Consider the following 19,685-nt stretch of genomic DNA (forward strand, 5'->3'; position numbering starts at 1 on the left):
AGGTTGTCTACCCAGAAACAGAAATCTTGAGCCGTCGTAGGTGGAGGCAGTGCCAAGCCTTGGCGGATCAATTCTGGATCCACTACATTTGGAATTATCTACCTTCACTCCAGACGCGGCACAACTGGCAACACGAAAGAGATCAGTTGACTGTTGGCACTATCGTTCTCATTGTGGACCAGCAGCTCCCTCGTGCCCTGTGGCTCGTTGGGAAGGTCATCCAAGTCATCCCTGGAGCAGATGGCAGGGTTTGGACTGCTCAGATACAGGTGGGAAACAAGGCATATATACGACCAGTGGCTCAACTCATCAGACTTCCAGCTCTTCCACCAGAGTCTACTGGCTGACCTTCCTAAGTGAAGTGCACCTTTGCTCCGCAAAGTTGGGGGCGGCTGTACAAAAGGCCAGCCAGTCAGCTGTACTGACGAACAGAGCCACTCTGCTGAGTAAATATATAAGCATACAGATGGCGATTAGCCAATGAGTGTAATTGCTCATGTTGGCTCTTGTGTAAAGTGTCTAGTTGGGATTTATGTAAATAGTAAAATTAGCACTTGTTGATATTCCCTTATTTTGGTTGAATGTTGTACTACCCAGTATTGTTTGTATTGTTGTATTACACATTTAATTTATTCTGTTCACATAATTATATAAGACTTTTATGTTCTCTTCCAACAGAAACCACACCATCACTTCAACACAGGGCATATAGCATTCTACGGCACGTTAAATCCCCTCACTCACATTATGGATGTGTAACTTGGATTCTTGTTCAATAAATGAGTGAACGACAGATACCCGAGTGGAAGTGGATTTGTGGATAAGCCATCTGTTCCTATCAGACAACCCTGCTGAAATTGTGGATTCATAGTGTCAGCACCTTATCATCTTCATCATTCATAGTCAGGAGGTAAAGTCCGTCTCTCTTAAAGTGACATCCTCGATTACACTTTCCCGTTCCCTGGTCGTGTCGGTATATCGATCGATCGATAGATAGTTGACTGAATAACTAGCCACTATTCAATAACTGTCCGTATATCTATATCTATCTATCTATCTATCTATATATATATATATATATATATATGTATGTATATGTATATATACACATATATACACAGAGAGAGAGAGAGAGAGAGAGAGATGGATAGATAGATAGATAGATAGATATAGATAAATAGATATATATATAGATTTATAGAGATATCCACTTGATAGTTGACTGAATAACTATCCACCTGTTTTACGTTTTTCTTGGCCTTCAGACAATAATTCCTGTTTCTATAGTGTTGGACAGGACAGTTAAAGAGCAGAACAAAAGAAAAACGAAAAAACTATGCAAAAACATCAACAGGTCATCTACTAATGGGTAGCTTCGTTGTTTGATCCCTGGCTGCTCCAGTCTTCATGCAAATATCCTCCAACTTGCTCTCCGATGAGTGAATGTGTGTGGATGTTAGGTAGAAAGCATTCATGTAGAAAAAGCATAGAAAAAGGAGCTTGTATGAATGGGTATGAATGTGGCATGTGGCATGTTGTATAAAGTGCTTTGAGTGCTCAGGTAGAGCAGAAAATTGCCCTATAAGTCCATTTACTATTTATCATTTGTTTCACCCTTTGATGCATAAATTACTTTAACTTCAATCAGGATTTTTTCTTAAGTATTTTTATTTATCTTTAGGCATGGAAAGATAAATGGTTGGATGAATCCGTATCACAACCTTAACCAAGTATTCTGCAGCTGACGCCCTAATCTGACTGTCTCACTGTGACATCTCTTTAGTTCACTGTCTTCAAGTATATATTTTGGCTCTGTATTCTTGGTGTAAAGAGTTGCTTCCTGTGATATTTTTGTGTTTTGTTGTCACCTATAGTGCTAAGTGTTCTTGGTGGTATTTTCACACAACAGCACCCAGAGATTACTTATCACCTAAACGCTGTGGGCAGCCTTTGTGTTTCCTTTTCTTTTGCATCAGTATTTTTGTATGCACAGTTCTTCTTTCCAGTTTCATTGTGACTTGCACTATTCAGTAATACTACTGCCATTGTTTTTTTTTCTTAAAACAATGTAAATACATCACTGAATTACTGTTTAGAAGTTGTATATTGAAGCTCTAAAAATGTAAAGGCTTTTACCACTATGAGGTTCCACATGCGAGCAGCTTCGGCCACCAGTGTGGACACAGAGCTGCAGCCTGGCATCAACACGATTTTGATAGGCTCTGTGTACAGAAGGTCATACAGCAGCTTGGTGGCCTCACCAGGATCACACTATAGGGACACAAACACACAAGACATGTTTGTCAGCATACATTGTTCCAAACAACTTTACATATGATAACACTAAATAAATAACTGTTCATAGGTACAATTAAGTCCATAAGTATTTGGTCAAAGACATTTTTTTGTGATGTTGCCTCTGTTTACCACCACTGAACTTTAAATCAAACATCAAGATGCACTTACATTTTTTTAGTTAAGGGTTTAACAAAAGTATTTAGGTAACTATTCAGGAATTAAAATCCATTTTGTGAGGCTCAAAAATAATTGCATAAAAAACAGAATTTTAAATGTAAGGATTTAAATCTGGATGCGTCATGACTGCGTGTGGCAGGCAAGAATGGTGGACCCAAAGTGCAGACTGACAGAGGCAAAAAAGTAAACTCAATGCAGCTTTATTGCTGAATCCCAAAAAAAATAACTAAACTGAAAATACAAATAAACTAGGTAGGCAGGCTGACAGACGGAACACATAGTACAAGATGACAAAGATCATTACACAGACCAAGGAAAACACACGGCTTAAATACAGGGAGCCATCAGGTAATGGGAGACAAGAGGGGGACACAGGTAGGACAAATCAGACCTAACAACACAAGGAAAACAAAACTAGAAACACTGACATGAGACAAAGCCCTTCAAAGTAAAACAGGAAATATAACACAGAGACACGACAAGGGGACACAGCTGACAGGGGAGACAGGGCAACCATGAAACAGAGACAGAAACCAGGAGACTAAGAACTCTAACATAGAAACCAAAAGACTAGAAATTATAAATAATGACAAAATCAAAGTGCAATAATAATGCAAAACTCAAAACACTGGGTCAACGACCCAGGTACCCTAACAGGATGAAAGTTTTTTGACCACGTCTAGAACTCATGGATATCATCAAATGTTGTACGTCCTCCTTAAGATGTTCTAGCAGGTCTTTACCGCAGCTGTCTTACGCTCCTGCTTGTTTGTGGGTTTCTGTGCCTTCAGTTATGTTTTCTGTAACTGAAAAGCCTGCAGGGGGTAGACATTAGATGATTGTCTTGTCCGCTCAAAAATCTCTCTCTTTTTTTCCCTTGGATTGCTTTTCACTGTTTTTGGTCATTATTCAATTGCACTGAGAGAGATGCTGTCTGATTACTTTAAAACATTTGGCTGAATCGTAGCATAGCCTTCAGAATTCATCCCCACTACTTCTATCAGCAGTCACATCATCAGTAAACACAAGCGACCCAGTTCCAATAGCAGCCTGTACCATAACACGGAGGGATAGTGACATAAAGAAATTTTTAATCCACCCAGCTTAAAAGTAAGGTTAACTTTTTTGTCTTTCTGGGTTGTTGGAGGATGGTGGATAATTGCAGTCAAGCACTAAACAAAAAACAAAACAAACAAAAAAAAAAAACAGAAAAAAAAACAGAACAAATTAATGTGGAAGGACACTAAGCATAGGATATATCAAAAATAAGATACACAGTTTGCTGAATGTAGAACTAAAATATATTAACCAATTTAAAATGTGTTTTCTTCTCTATATGTACAGAGAGCCAATAAAAAAAGGGTTGCAAAGGGGCGATGTGAGGCACGTTCCAAGGTCACCTCAACCAGAGCCATGGCGGGCTCATCTGGTGAAGCAGACAGAGCATCTACCCATGTGTTTCTGGAGAATGCATATACCCACCAGTCAGATCCCATCATCTTGACTGTCATATTACAAATGATGCCTGACTTTCTCTTTATAGCCTATAGTCAATGAAATCAATAAACCATTTATATGATAATGATGAGTGTGGTAATCATTAAACATTTAACAGAGCGTTCACAAACAATGAAATTAATGTTTATACAAATCTGTGTATCATCACACAGGTTTGAGCCATAAAAAGGGGTTTGCATAGCCATGCCTAACTGACATTTTCTTACACCATGATCGTGCCCAAAACTTTTAGGTTGATTCAGTAACATAGCTTTTAAAAGAGAGCATACTGATATAACCATAAGCGATGTACCAATACCAGCTTAAACATGAACTGTATATCAAAAACTGATGTAGCATCGGGGTCCAGAAAGTGAAGCCAGTGTTGATGAGGCTAGGTTGCAGTTCTTACTTTCACTCCTTTATCGTCAGGTTCATTTTGTAAATTATGGTCAATGTCAGAGTCAAAAAGGACCATGAGAGTTAAGCTTTAGGGCAGAAACTGTGAGTGTAGAGTTGCAGCTATCAGTTATTTTAGTAATTGAATAATCTATTGATTATTCCATCGATTAATCAATTAATTGGATAAGAAATACCCTTGTCTTATTATGACCAATCAAAAATTTTCAAAAGAGAAAAAATACAGGTCTTTCAAGATGACCTGCTCATTGGCTTAGATTTTTACCGGTGCATGTATCTTTTTATTGGCTGTGAAAAAAGCTTTAATTTATTATATTTTAAAAATATCAACTCAATTTAATTGAGAAAGTATTTTATATTATTTCACTTTCAATTTGAAAAAAAAAATGTATGAAAACCTTGAAATAAATATGGTCTACTACACCCCATGCCCACCTTTAGACTTACCCCTGTTTGCTTCCATGTAAAGTAGGATGGCTGCCATCAGCCGTCAGCAAGCGGTATAATTTAAATAATGTAGTAATAATAATGTATGACTTCACTAACCAGGGTAAAAATTTGATCCCCTGCTGCATCTGCAAGTTTGCTCACTTCTAAAGAAATGAACAGTCAGTAATTTATGTGGTAGTGTGGTGGACCACTAGAGGGATCCACTCACAGTGTTGAGGAAATGTGTTGTTGTGTTTTGTGGCACGATGCAGTGTTGCCAACTTAGCGACTTTGTCGCTATATTTAGCAAGTTTTCAGACCCCCTTAGCGACTTTTTTTCTAAAATGCAACTAGCGACAAATCTGGCGACTTATTCTGGCGACGGTGTTATTGGAGACTTATTTATGACGACTTTTTGACGTGAAAACGCGTATCACTCTTGCTCTCAACAAGCAGCGGGTGCTGCCGTGGGCACCTCACCCGTGCCAAAGCGCTCACGGGCGGAGGATAGTCCTCACGCAGCTGCTATCAGGGCAGGAGATGTTCATACCTATGCGTCCAAACTGCAAATGAATCGCGCATGAGTGAAGCCGCTGCTCCCGCACTGACTGTAACGCAGTCAGTTCTTCCTTTACTGTTCTGCTTTTTACTGGATCACAAGGTTTAAAACTACTTATAAACACACACACACACAAATTAACTCCACCAGAGTGCCAAGTTTGGGTCACTTTTGCCAGTCCAGGCCCGGATAAAGGAGTAAGGTTGGAATTGTGACATTAAAAAAATAATGATTGCTAAAAGAAATTTAATTTGTAGTTCTAAATAAATTCTAAATGCATTTAAGACGTTTTTTACTCACTCTATGTCTCTTCTTGTTATTTCTCTCTCCAACAACGCATGTTGCAGCCATGGAGCGCCTTGGCATTGTACAGCGCTCGAACAGCGCATGGGCCTCTCCGCTTCACATGGTGCCCAAATCGGACGGTCGGTGGCGGCCATGCGGAGATTTCCGCCGTTTAAATTGCCACAGAGAATGACCGTTACCCCATCCCCCACATTCAGGATTTTTCTGCCAATCTCGCCGCGTTGATGGGTTGATGATCAGCGTTTGGCAGCGCACGGCCTGATCATCAACCCTTCCAAGTGCCAGTTCGGGTTGCCTGTTCTGGATTTCCTCGGGCACTGCATTTCCGCTGAAGGTGTGGTTCCGTTGCCCGACAGAGTCCAGGCCGTTTCAGTTTTCCCGCGTCGGCCCTGCTGGCCCACCCGTTTCCATCGGCGGAGATCGTGTTGCCAACTGACGCGTCCGACGTGGCAGTGGGTGCCGTGTTGGAACAGCGGGTTTCAGGTCTCTGGCAACCGCTCGCCTTTTTCAGTCGTACACTCCGGGATTCCGAACGCAAGTACAGTGTTTTCGACAGGGAGTTGCTTGCCCTGCACCTCGCGACACGACATTTTCGTTTTTTCCTCGAGGGTCGCAACTTTACTGCGTACGTTGACCACAAACCTTTTGCCATGTCCAAGGTTTCTGACCCATGGAGCGCATGCCAGCAGCGCCAGTTGGCGGCCATTTCAGAGTTTACCACAGACATTCAGCATGTGGCTGGTAAGTCCAATCACGTCACTGACTGTCTCTCACGCGTATTGGTTTCTCTGGTGTATGTTGGCGTCGACTACGCTGCCATGGCCGCTGAGCAACGTGCTGACCCGGACGTCCTTGCCCTTCAGTCAACGAAAACAGGCCTCGTGCTGGAGGACACCCCTGTGTGGGACGGCAGTCTGCGACTGCTTTGTGATGTTTCTACCAGCCGCCCCCGCCCGGTGGTTCCCCTTTCATGGCGTAGTCGTGTTTTTGACTCGGTGCATGCCCTCTCTCATCCAGGCGTCCGGGCATCGGCCAAGCTGGTCAGCGCCAGGTTCGTTTGGCCAGGTCTTCGCAAAACGTTGAAAGACTGGACGGCAGCTTGTATCCCATGCCAACGCTCGAAAATCCACCGGCACACGCAGGCACGCCTCGAACCTTTCCGCGTCCACAGTAGGCGTTTCGATCACGTTCATGTGGACCTGGTTGGTCCCTTGCCGCAGTCACAGGGTTTCACGCACCTTTTGACTGTGGTGGACTGCACAACCAGGGGGCCGGAGGCGGTACCCCTGGCGTCCACGACAGTGGTGACAGTGGCCAGAGCATTTTTGTCAACGTGGGTTTCGCGTTTCGGTCCCCCTGCTGACATTACCTCGGACAGGGGCCCCCAGTTTGTTTCTGAGCTTTGGTCTGCCATGGCTGACGGCCTGGGGGTCAAGGTCCACCGCACCACAGCATACCACCCACAAGCTAACGGGATGTGCGAGCGGTTTCACCGGTCACTCAAGGCCGCGCTCCAGGCTTCCTTAACAGGTGGCAACTGGGTCGACCGTCTTCCGTGGGTTTTGCTGGGATTGCGTAGAGCGGTTAAAGAAGACCTCGGGGTTTCCCCGGCTGAACTGGTCCTCGGCCAGCTCCTCCGGGTCCCGGGGAATTCTTACCTGAGAGCCCCCCGTGTTTCGATACCTCTGTGCTGCCTTTTCGCCCCCCAAGGGACTCATTTCCTGTTCCTGGCCCTGTGCACCACTGCCTGCCTGACACTTTTGTTCCGAGGTCATTGGACTCTGCTCGTTTCGTTTTCATCAGGCACGATGCCCATACGACTCCGCTGCGTCCACCATATGACGGGCCATACAGGGTTCTTAAAAAAACATTTCATTTTGGACTTTGGCGGTCAGCAGGAGGTTGTCTCTGTTGACAGACTTAAGCCTGCACATGTTCTGCAAGATGATCAGGTGGTCCCGGCCCAGGCCCCTCGCCGCGGCTGCCCACCTGCCACCGGGCTGATGGATTCTGTTTTTTTCCCCCAGGAGCGCCCCACAACCAACGGAGCCCGAGCTGTCTGCAGCTTTTTCTGACCGCCAGTGCTAGCTTCGCTCCCGGGCTGGGTTTCCCTCTGTCAGTTCCTCCCCCCCGGTTCAGCCGTTCACTGACAAGGGAAGCTAGCAAAACTTGTGAGGAGATTTACAGTATTTCATATTGGTCCACATTTAAATGTATCTGTTATAAAAAGCTTTCATCAAATTTAATAATAATTACCAGATTTGTTATCACCCATCATTAGTTAATGTGTATCTGTTTGCTGTAACTGAAACTGTTTGACCTGACTAACTGTTTGGGTCAACCTAACCTTGATGTTTTAAAAAGGGGGTATTCATGCATGTAATCTATTGCTGTCTAAGGGCTGTAGTATCACAGTGTGGTAATTATCAAATTTAATAAGACTGATTTTAACTCACTGGTTTAGAAGTAGACTAAACCAGACTTGTTAAAACACCAAAGTTAAAGTAGCAGACTAATCCATGTTAGTGTGAAACTCTTGTTTTCATAAATGGAGTCTATTTACTGAAAAGACATAAATAGACATTCTATTATTTTCGGTTAGAAAGGACTGATGATTTGCTGCTGATCCCATTGTAACCAGTTGATTGCTTACCTCAAATTCCATTTTTTGAAATTTGTTTAAATGTCTTAAATAATGAAGACAAACGAGTTACACGAGTTACTACCTAAGACCGAGTTAGGTAGGCTTCTGAAACGGCAAAATAAAAGCAGAGTTTCAGTCATAATTTCAGAAACAGCAAAGGGAAAATATAATCTCACAGAAAAAATAGTTAGTTAACAGCCTTGAACTAAGCTTAATCAGTAGCTCATCCAGTTCACAATCCATCATTATTCACAGTTTATTGTAATGTGTCATGTAGTGAAGAAAGTGATGTGGTTGTATTGCACAAACTAATGAGAATCTAATAACAACAAATATGACCTTGACCTTGAGCAAAATTTGGCGAAAATCCATTAGGTGATCAGTGTGTGTAATTTTGATTAAATTCAGTCTAATATTCTAAGAGGGGTCACCATGGCATGAGCTCATCACTCCTTTGGGTAAGTAAATGAGTTTAGGAGGAAAAAAACTTCAATTCAAAATCCCCAAAAGTTGATTCTGTTCATCTGGAAGTAACATTTTCAGTGTGAGAAACAATTCATTACTCATTCATTACTTCTTCAGTCTCAGCTGAATGCACGTTTCACCAACCTCATAAACAGTACATTTGCATAATGACTGACACTAGCACAACTCACGAACATGACCATGGATTGTCTTGACAATTTGCATATTAATGATCAAGGAACTGACTTCACAGTCGATTGTTCATCAGTGGTTCTAGTTTCATTCATTATGCAATGTTCTGATTATAAGGTTGGAAAAACTTGCAGTCAGCTGAGTGAAGAAGTCACCGTAAACCCTACACACAGATGTAGGGTTTACGATGACCATAATCAACTTTTTTGGATTTCCTTACTTGGACAATTGAGCATGCTTTAAGACATTATTATTCAAAGAAGTTAAGTCAATTAAACTAAGGCCTTTGAGGTTTCACTATAGAATTACTTTGTATCCAGTAGCATAGACTGAGTGTCACTTATGGGGAAAAAATTATATACAAATATTAATACACTAATTAGTCCCCATCTCACCCCTCCACTGTTTCCACAACCTGTTCCCATCTCCCTGGGAAACTGCAAGTTCTACTCCTACACGGAGGAAGAACAGTGCTTGTCCACACTAGTAAAGTGTGTGTTTTGTTGTATTGTTGAAAACAGGGCTTAATTTGTAAAATCTGAAAGTCAGGAACACAGAGAAGGTCAAGGAAAAGAAAAAGACATTAAATGCATTTTTTAAAAGTCCATGAACACACTACATTTGTAGAGCAGAGTTCTCCTATACTGGCTTCTGCTCACTGGCTTCCCGTTAAATCTATAATTTAATTTAAAATCCTGCTCCTCACGTACAAGGTCTTGAATAATCACTCTCATATCACCCCATTAGAGCACTTCGCTCTCACACTGCAGGCTTACTTGTGGTTTCTTAGAGTATTTAAAGGTAGAATGGGGGGCAGAGCCTTCAGTTTTCAGGCCCCTCTTCTGTGGAACCAGCTTCCAGACTGGATTCGGGAGACAGACACTATCTCTACTTTTAAGATTAGGCTTAAAACTTTTCTTTTTCCTAAAGCATATAGTTAGGGCTGGACCAGGTGACCCTGAATCCTCCCTTACGTAAGCTGCAGTAGGTGTAGGCTGCTGAGTATTTCTTCTTCACTCACCTTTTCCCCTCACTATGCGTCTATATACTTCTCTGCATTTAATCATTAGTTATTACTAACTAATGATCCCTTTACACAGCCCCGAGCATTTGTCTTTCCTCCGATAAGAACCTCTCCCCCCAGTCTTTACACTCCCTGCAACACATCAGACTTGCTGAATAAACGTCAATTACCCGTCACAGGAACGCCACCGCGTGGACCGTAGGTTTTTAGCGACACTTCACCTTCCCGAAAGAATCTCTTATTACTCGCTCGTGCGTTTACCGATCACAATTACAATACCAACTGTATTCTCGCCAACATGGAAAAACATCATTAAGATCATAATGCGAGGCTAAAATTGTCCTCTGAAATTTATTCAGCCATGTCAGTTCAGTCATGAAAAGGGCAGGACCGGATTTACACAGTACATGTACATTTTAGCCCCCCTTCCCTGCTGAGGGAAACCTCCGACCCTACTGGTCTTGTGACTCTCTCGTATTTAAGCTAAATATGGCAAGAGGTAACAGGTACATAACCTTGATCTCAGGTACCATGCACGTACATACATGAGTGTTATTCCATTTTTCTCCATAAAATGTGACCAGTTTGACTGAGGAATATACAATATTTACACATACTGTAGTATAGTGGTTCCTTAGTGTAGTGTTTTACACATTTTCATGAAAAGCAAACCCGGTTACATTCTACAAATCCCTTTGGGGTTACATCATTTAGGGCATCCAGTGTAAACAAAACAAAACAAAAACAAAAAACCCAAACATGTATAACTACCGGTGTTGACGACCATATCTGAATAAGTTAGCAGCCCAAAGTAGCTTTGAAACATACTTTAGCATCAACTGTGATGATACTTGATTTGATCCAGTATGTCCTGCACCCACAGGGTTTTTGTTGTCTTGGGCTTGTGAATTCTTTGTGAATGTGATTTTGGGTTTGTGGTTTTATTGTTATTCCAATGTTTGATGTTTTTATTTCTGTGGGTTCCGGAATTCTTTATTCTGGTTTTCTCGTAATTTCAAGCTTTATTTCCTGCAAAAATGTTGAGTGTTTCCTCCCAGAAACATGACCAGATGGCATCTAACGAGACAACTCTGGATAGCATTGCCTCCAATAACACCGTGGTCATTTTTGACCAGCATATGTCCTTCAATGCACATAGTAAACACACGTGAGTTCTTCTTCACTCACCTTTTTCTCACTGTGTTTATACACCACTCTGTATTTAATCATCATCATCTCTGATGATTATTCATCTCTGGCTCCCTTCCACAGCATGTCTTTTGAATGTAGTGAATGAGGTTCTTTAAATATACAATTTGGTATCTAAGTATTTGGACAACAACACAGTTTATATTTGTTTTTTTACACTTTGCCTAGATTTTACCCAAAAAAAAGCCTGCACAATTTTGGAAAACAACATTTTGGAAAGAAACTAAGATGAACTTGTAGAAGAATCATGAGGGGACAAAAGTATTGAGAAGGAAACGAATAGTTCATGACTCAAAGGATACTACATCATCTGTGAAACATAGTGTTATCGTATGTGTATGGCAGCCACTGGAACAAGGTCAGTAGTGTTTATCGATGATGTGATTGCTGATAAAAGCAGTAGAATGAATTGTAAACTATACAAAGGTATACTTTTTGCTCAGATTCAGCCAAATGTTCAGTTGAAACTCAAAATCTACCCTTTATTTGCATCTTTTCATTTGAGATAAAATTCACTGTGCAGGCAAACAGAGGCAAAATTGGAAACAGCCCCCGTCCCTCTCTCTCATGGACCTAATTTTATAGAATGGATGGTTAAATGTGGCTTTAAAGTGCTTTAAGAGGTCAGTAAAATGAGAGACCCACTGCAACAGATGATTCAGCCATTTTTTCTGATCTCTCAGAGATCTCTTTGTGTGGTTCCGGACTATGATCTGTGGGAGATCCATCAGAGCATGCTTAGTGTAATGTGCAGTTGGCCTGGCACAGCAGTGGAATAGGTTTAGTCATCTGTGATTGATGAGTGACCGAGCTAGTGCTTGTTACATTTGGCTAAGTGTGCTAAATATGGTTTTCTCACCACAACAGGTTTACATCATGCATCCGTCCATCTGCTCCTGTTGTGTCATCATACAAGGTGCATGATCTTGCCTTATTCTTGTAGCCAAATCTGTGTTTGTTTGAACTGCAGTTGTCGTGGTTACTGTTGTCACGCCAACCTACACCCCCACTACCACCACTCCTGGATTTTGAAGTAGAGATCCAATGCAGAGCAGCTTGAACCAATCACAGTGATGCTTCTTGGGGAAAAAAGAATACACTTGTCACATTAAATTTAACTGTTTATATACTTGTGTGTGTGTGTGTGTGTGTGTGTGTGTGTGTGTGTGTGTGTGTGTGTGTGTGTGTTTCCATTCTGGAAAGTAAATGAAACTAACAAAAAAAATTTAAATATAAATTAACTAGAAAATACAAAACTATAATAACGCTAAGTTGCAAGTCTCGATCAGTTGTGCCAGGATAAATGTGCCGGAAGAAGCAGACGTACTGCCTGTTTTCCTGTCGGAAAAAGCTGCCTGTCTGCAGTTTACCATGTTTATATTCTTGTGACAGTCACTTTCGCTAACTCTAAAGTCCAGCTGCACTGAACACATGGTGTATGCAGACTGTTCATGCAGTGCATTTGACGCAAAATGGATGCTTCTTATTGGTTTTGCCTGCAGCACATTGTGCAGGACAACTGCCAAAACAAGATGAACTTTTATTTTAATGGGTGATCTTGTGTCTTCAGTTAATCCATTCATGTAATATAAGGAAGTCATCATCCATAGAGCAGTTCTCATAGACTTCAGCCTGTTTTAGCTGGTGCTGACAAAAAAAAAATGCTACAGTCAATGCCTGTATACCAAATCTTTAACTGAAACGCAAAGCTGTTATTATCCACTTGTCTATAAAAAGAAATCAAACACCTAAAAAGAGCAAGGGCAAACATAAGCTTTCACTGACAGTGATTTCTTTAAGCCCTTAGAAGTTATTCTAGGCTTGTCTTATGCCTCACTGAGCATTCGGTGTTGTGGTTTTGGAATCCTCTTAGCTGTCGGCCACATCTATGGAGAACAGAAACTTGTATTGTCAGTTGTGGAAAATGTGACTGTTACCATCTAATCTGAGACTCTGTAACCTTTTCCAGGTTTATTCAAATATAAAATTCTAGATTATGAGCCTCCTGAGATGTTTTCATATTGTTGTTCACTTTGATGAAAAATGTGACCATATATATGGGTTCAGTCTCAAGTCAGCCATCTCCAGAACCATCTCCAATTTGTATAAAAATGTTATTGCTATTTTACTGCATGGAAAACATTTGAATTCATGATACCATGTTGCTTTTGTAACATTCAAGTTGGAGATTGAATGCAGACAGAAATAGATGAGTTTCCACAGTGAGCACACAGAGAGCCATTAGCACAGAGTGTGGTGCTGTTTGAACATGTGCAGGCTGTATAGCTGCTGTTCTTTTGCAAACAAACACAGATGCAGTTTTCACATCACTATACAGTAGGTAGAGCATATCTCTTGGGCTGCGACCCATTTTATGGCCTGAATGCTGCATTTTAAAAACATACAGAAAAGACTGCCACATATTCTTCTGATGGCATAACATGATCCTGGAAATGTGTCTGAGGGGTGCAGAGATATCTGATATGTGGAGGGGAGACAATCTATGCCTTTAATTTGGTGATTAATGGTCCTTCCACAAAAGTCATAAGTTTAGCATTTTCTGCACACTTTCATCCCATGACTACTGACACTGTTAAATGTCGATTAATAGATTTATTATTTATTCTTTCTGGATTGACAGGGACAGTAATAGAGTGATAAAAGTTAAAACTTTTGCCACAAACTTTTGTTGTTGAAAAAAAAAGTGCTGTTAGAAATGTTGTTTCGCCAATAATAAATAATTGGGGTCCCATGCTATATGATTAGCCTTCCACCTCTAGTTATAAATGACTGTGGCTCATTGTTAAAGAATTTTAATCATCAACTCTGCAGGTCTGTGTCAATTAATTCATTTTTGTCCAGATGTGTTCAGCCATTTTTACCAGTGAAGGGAGTATTTTAACCTAGAAAGTCAAATATTATTTTTAATAACTGCTTTGTAAAACATTATTTAATGCTAATTCAGCAATGTTTAATAAAGCTATTAGTTTACACCTACACGTCTCATTAAAGTTGCCTTAAAAATATTAATATAGCCGTATCAGGCTACGCTCCTTAACACCATTCAAAAGAAACAGGAATTCTAGTGTTAGTTTTTTTGTTTCGTTTTTTGTGCTGTGCCCTTGTAGCCTTTGTTGTGTTGCAGCAGGTGCTGACTTATATGAGAAGTCCTACTAGTTCTGATCAACATTTGCACACATGCAGTTAAAGCTGGAAAGAAATTAGGGTAAGCCTTCGTCTGTACTCACCATACTGTCATAATGTATCAGCTCCAGCTCATAGTCAGGCAGGATGTCTGTCCTATTATTCACCAAGTCCAGGGCCATCTGAGCAGCGGGGAGGCAGGCTTGTCCACCAGGCCAGCCTCCACTCATGGGAAACAGGGCTCCAATGTAGAGCTTCTTCTTGCCTAGAGCCGGGCAGGAGCAGGATAGAACAGTAAGGATAAAGGTCAGAGAGTAGCGGGAGACCGGCCTACGGGGGAGGTTTTGGCAAAGCCTTTTCATAGCTGGGGGATGCTGAAGGTTGAGCGAAGCTTGGAGTCAGTGTATTCCTTCTATACACTTTTCGGCTTGGAGGGAGCAAGGTGGTATTGCGTGTGGCTCGTGAAGAATGAAATTCTATGAACGAGCCCACGCTGGTGTTCCTGAGAGAAGAGAGCCCATTTGCAATTCTGTGTTATTTACATAATTTTAATGTGATCGTAAGCTTTTTGCAACCGACAAACAATTCAAATCAACGCAGAGGACTGTCATCAAGCTCTTCTCCCGTTACATTAAAACTAGGAAACCTATCATCGCTTGTGTTTGGAACAGAACTTCGTAAACACGCAGCTTCAACGCTTTTATAAAGTACTCTGTCCACAGGTACAACGATCTCCATCAAACTTATTAAATGCAGCTGGTAAACCGGGGGGACAATTAATTGGCAGAAAGCAGCTTTAAAGTTGCTGGAGTTGAATAGAAGGTTGAGATTGGTGACTGAATCAGGCTTCAGGCTCTTTCCACCGTCTAAGGTACCGAAAGTGTCGGAGGCTGCCTGGTTTTCAGCTTCTCTCTGTTTCCAGGAGATAACCGATTGCTGTAACGATGCTTTCCTTTTTCTGCTTATGAAAAATTGAGAACCATCCACACCGAGCCCACGAAGACACGCGGAGATTTAATTTGTCCTCTCCGTCATTTATCTGCCCTTCTCCATCTTATCCGCCTACATCCATAGCCTACTCACGGATCTCCAGTCCAAAGCCTTATTAGAACGTTTTAAACATGTTGTACACAGACCACACCATACAAATGAAAAAGCCTGGTTTTCAGTAATCCAGTAGGCGTAATAGGAGAACGGTCGATTAGACAGCAAGGTCGATCTTCAGATGAAAAAGTGGCCTCGGTGTTGCTGGAATGCAGTCGGCCGCTCGGGAGAGAGCCGAGAAAAATGACGGGAGCTGCTGAGCCCGCTGTGGCTGACTGCAGCAGCGTGCAAGAGCGGAGAGAGGGAGGAGGAGGATGCTTCGTCCCTCCGTTTCACAAACCACTTTACAATCCCTTTACACAGCCCCGAGCATTTATCTTTCCTCCGATAAGAACCTCTCCCCCCAGTCATTACACCCCCTGCCACACCTCAGACTTGCTGAATAAACGTTAATTACCCGTCACAGGAACGCCACCGCGTGGACCGTAGGTTTTTAGCGACACGCCACCTTCCCGAAAGAATCTCTTATTACTCGCTCGTGCGTTTACCGATCACAATTACAATACCAACTGTATTCTCGCCAACATGGAAAAACATCATTAAGATCATAATGCGAGGCTAAAATTGTCCTCTGAAATTTATTCAGTCATGTCAGTTCAGTCATGAAAAGGGCAGGACCGGATTTACACAGTACATGTACATTTTAGCCCCCCTTCCCTGCTGAGGGAAACCTCCGACCCTACTGGTCTTATGACTCTCTCGTATTTAAGCTAAATATGGCAAGAGGTAACAGGTACATAACCTTGATCTCAGGTACCATGCACGTACATACATGAGTGTTATTCCATTTTTCTCCATAAAATGTGACCAGTTTGACTGAGGAATATACAATATTTACACATACTGTAGTATAGTGGTTCCTTAGTGTAGTGTTTTACACATTTTCATGAAAAGCAAACCCGGTTTCATTCTACAAATCCCTTTGGGGTTACATCATTTAGGGCATCCAGTGTAAACAAAACAAAACAAAAACAAAAAACCCAAACATGCATAACTACCGGTGTTGACGACCATATCTGAATAAGTTAGCAGCCCAAAGTAGCTTTGAAACATACTTTAGCATCAACTGTGATGATACTTGATTTGATCCAGTATGTCCTGCACCCACAGGGTTTTTTTTGTCTTGGGCTTGTGAATTCTTTGTGAATGTGATTTTGGGTTTGTGGTTTTATTGTTATTCCAATGTTTGATGTTTTTATTTCTGTGGGTTCCGGAATTCTTTATTCTGGTTTTCTCGTAATTTCAAGCTTTATTTCCTGCAAAAATGTTGAGTGTTTCCTCCCAGAAACATGACCAGATGGCATCTAACGAGACAACTCTGGATAGCATTGCCTCCAATAACACCGTGGTCATTTTTGGCCAGCATATGTCCTTCAATGCACATAGTAAACACACGTGAGTTCTACTTCACTCACCTTTTTCTCACTGTGTTTATACACCACTCTGTATTTAATCATCATCATCTCTGATGATTATTCATCGCTGGCTCTCTTCCACAGTGTGTCCTTGTCCTGTCTTTTTCCTCTTACCCCCAACTGGTCGTGGCAGATAGCCACCGGTCCCTGAGGATGGCTCTGCTAGATAATTCTTCCTGTTAAAGGGATTTTTTTTTCTTCCCACTTTCATCTGATGGGGTTTTCTCTCTCTCTTATTGTTGGCTCTTTACAATGTAAAGCACCTTGAGGTGATTAGTGATGGGATTTCCGGCTCTTTTTAGAGAAGAGGCTCGGCTCACTAAAAAGAACCGACTCTTTCGGCTCCCAACCGGCACTTCAGGTTGTTTTCTTGCTTTAATTAATTTGTTATTAACCCTTGTGCTCCCCTTTGGGGCATCTCCGGACCCCGGGGGTCCCAGAGTACCCCTGGGTTGCATTTCACAGGCGCCCCGTACACCCACGTTTCCCTCCCTGAATGCCACTCCCGTTTCAATTTTTCTCCTAGTTTCAGGCAGGCTCTATCATGTTCGTCCATGGGAGGCCGCTGTTAACCCTTGTGCATAGCTGGACTGGCCATCGGGCATACCGGGCATTTGCCCAGTGGGCCGATGGTAATTTTTCGTTTTAAATGGGCCAATGTTTTGTTGTTGTTGTCTTTTTTTTCGTAACCGTGTAAACAGTGAAAGGTGGCGGATTGGACAGATGCTGGCAGATGTGTAAAAATAACTCAGTTGTTTGGTAGTGGCTATGGTGGAGCTTTCACAGATTCAGTAAAATTAGCAAGTGGTGGAGGCCAGCAGGTGGATGGGGGAAAGGGGTGGCGGAGGTGGAGAGACCCAAGGCGGCCGCCAGTCCGACTGTCAGGTGAAATGAGCTTCAGGTAAGAAGTTATGACCTGCAGTCTATCTGTGTCAAACCAAGTTTAGGTGTAGTTTATTTTCGTTGTGCTAACTTGTGCTAACGTTGTGCTACAGTCAGTTACAATAACTGGTACTGTGTACTAGCTAGCATGATGGAGTTTCTGTACAGTTGGGTGGGTGCAATGATGTTACTGGTGAACTTTATTTTATTCATATGGTTAGTTAGTAGAGTTGCCAACCGTGCCATAAAAAACGGAATCCTCTGGTATTCAGAGTTAATATTATGCGTTTTGTATTGAGCTGAAAGTAAACGCGATTTGTCCCGTACTTCAGCTACAATAAAAAAAGACACAAAGCTGGAGTTATTCTGTGTCTTTACGCTGTCAGCTGCCTCTTCTTCTCTCACTCTCCCCCCTCCCTCTCCTGCTGCTACTTCAATCATGAAACTGATCAGTGATCAGCTGATCGGCGTTTCTGCCAAAAGTCCCGTCTCTCTTGCTTGTTTATCTCCCGCTTTGTGCCAGAAAGAGGAAACTAGCGGAGGTCGCGTTAAACAGCAGAAGCGCCTTTAAACTTGATAAGCTGTTGTTAGAATTTATTTAATATTACTTTCTAGTATCAGCTGATGTTTGTTGGAGCCACGGCCGTAAAAGCTGCTGGTCATGATATCGGTTTGGTTATCTGGTGAGAGGGAAACATGAAGATGAAACCAGGAGATGTCCTTACTGAATCATCAGAGCTGAACAGGTGATGGAGAAACAGGTTTGTGGTAAATAAATAGTTGATGAAAATATCACTAAATCTGTCATTTATTATTTTTAATATTCAGTAATGGTCATGTCTCACCTCTAGTCTTCTCTGTCTTAATTTCAGGTTTCCACCATATGTTGTAGATAGTTCAGGAAGTTAACTCAACCAAGCAGTCTTTGGGTTTCGGCTAACTACTGTTTAGAATACCAGAATAGGGAGGATGGTGTAGGTTTAAGTTTATTAGATTGATACATATGTACCAACAAGATAGTGTACATCACTGTCACAACGACGTTTGTTTTCATTCAAAGGCTTTATGGTTTTTCCTATAATACCTGGTGGGCCGGTCTCTAGTCAAAATGCCCGGGCTGATTTTTTGTCCCAGTCCAGCTCTGCCCTTGTGCTCCCCTTCGGGGCAGCCCCAGACCCCGGGGGTCCCAAAGTACCCCACCCTCAGTAGAGACAGGTGAATGAAAATGAAAAAAAAACAGAACGATCATTTGGGGTCGAAGAGTGCCCCAGAGCGATTCTAATGGGTTCGTCAGGGGATCGGGAAAGAAAACGTAGCACTTGGGGGCCATGCACAGAAGCTGCTGCGGCAGCGTGGGGGTCATTGATACCCCAGTACATAAAAATGAAGCATAATCACAATAATGATAATAATAATAATAATAAGAAGAAGAAGATGAAGAAGAAGAAAAAGAAGAATACAACACACAGACGCTTCTGAGTTTTATTTTATTTTATTTGAAATTACACTCACGATACAACTGAGGCAATCTGGAAGGCCATACCTTTTAGGGACATGCGCAATAGGGAGGGTGCGTTTTTAAAATGCCCCCCCTCCCCCCCAGGGCTGTATTTTTGATTACAATATCAACAAACTGTCCATGTTTCAGGTGCTCGGTGCTGTACAGCGCCTTCGGTGGCTGTGAATACATGATCAGGAGACGTTGAATGGAAGGAATGAAAAGCGGCGTGAGGAGTCTTTTCCTGATGCTGTAATAATGTTCAGCGTAAAAGTCATCCTCCAAGTGTCACAGCGGGATGGAACGGACACACGCACAGGCTCTGAGTTGGGAAACACAAGAATCTTTATTACAGCACACCAGGTGATCTATTTACAGAGGTGAGGGGGAAGCCGGGCTCCGGGGGTCCACACACAAAGGGA

The 19,685-nt window shown here is 42.1% G+C and overlaps 1 protein-coding gene across 2 annotated transcripts in view; it reads right to left on the reverse strand.

Moving 5' to 3' along the window:
- Positions 1–15,925, reverse strand: part of gabbr1b (gamma-aminobutyric acid (GABA) B receptor, 1b) — a 120,520-nt gene extending 104,595 nt beyond the window's left edge. The window contains exons 1-2 of one of the 2 annotated variants that reach the window (XM_084919189.1): positions 14,469–15,925; positions 2,137–2,271 (exon numbers count right to left, since the gene is read on the reverse strand). In XM_084919189.1, coding sequence (XP_084775315.1) covers positions 2,137–2,271; positions 14,469–14,726 — 393 coding nt within the window. In that variant the 5' untranslated portion in view covers positions 14,727–15,925. The remainder of the gene's footprint in view (positions 1–2,136; positions 2,272–14,468) is intronic. The other variant, XM_084919190.1, reaches the window with a different exon arrangement.
- Between the last annotated feature and the right edge of the window lie 3,760 nt (positions 15,926–19,685).

The sequence above is a fragment of the Perissodus microlepis genome, chromosome 22 (assembly GCF_051167445.1).
Source record: "Perissodus microlepis isolate ML-2025 ecotype Zambia chromosome 22, ASM5116744v1, whole genome shotgun sequence".
NCBI lineage: Eukaryota > Metazoa > Chordata > Actinopteri > Cichliformes > Cichlidae > Perissodus > Perissodus microlepis.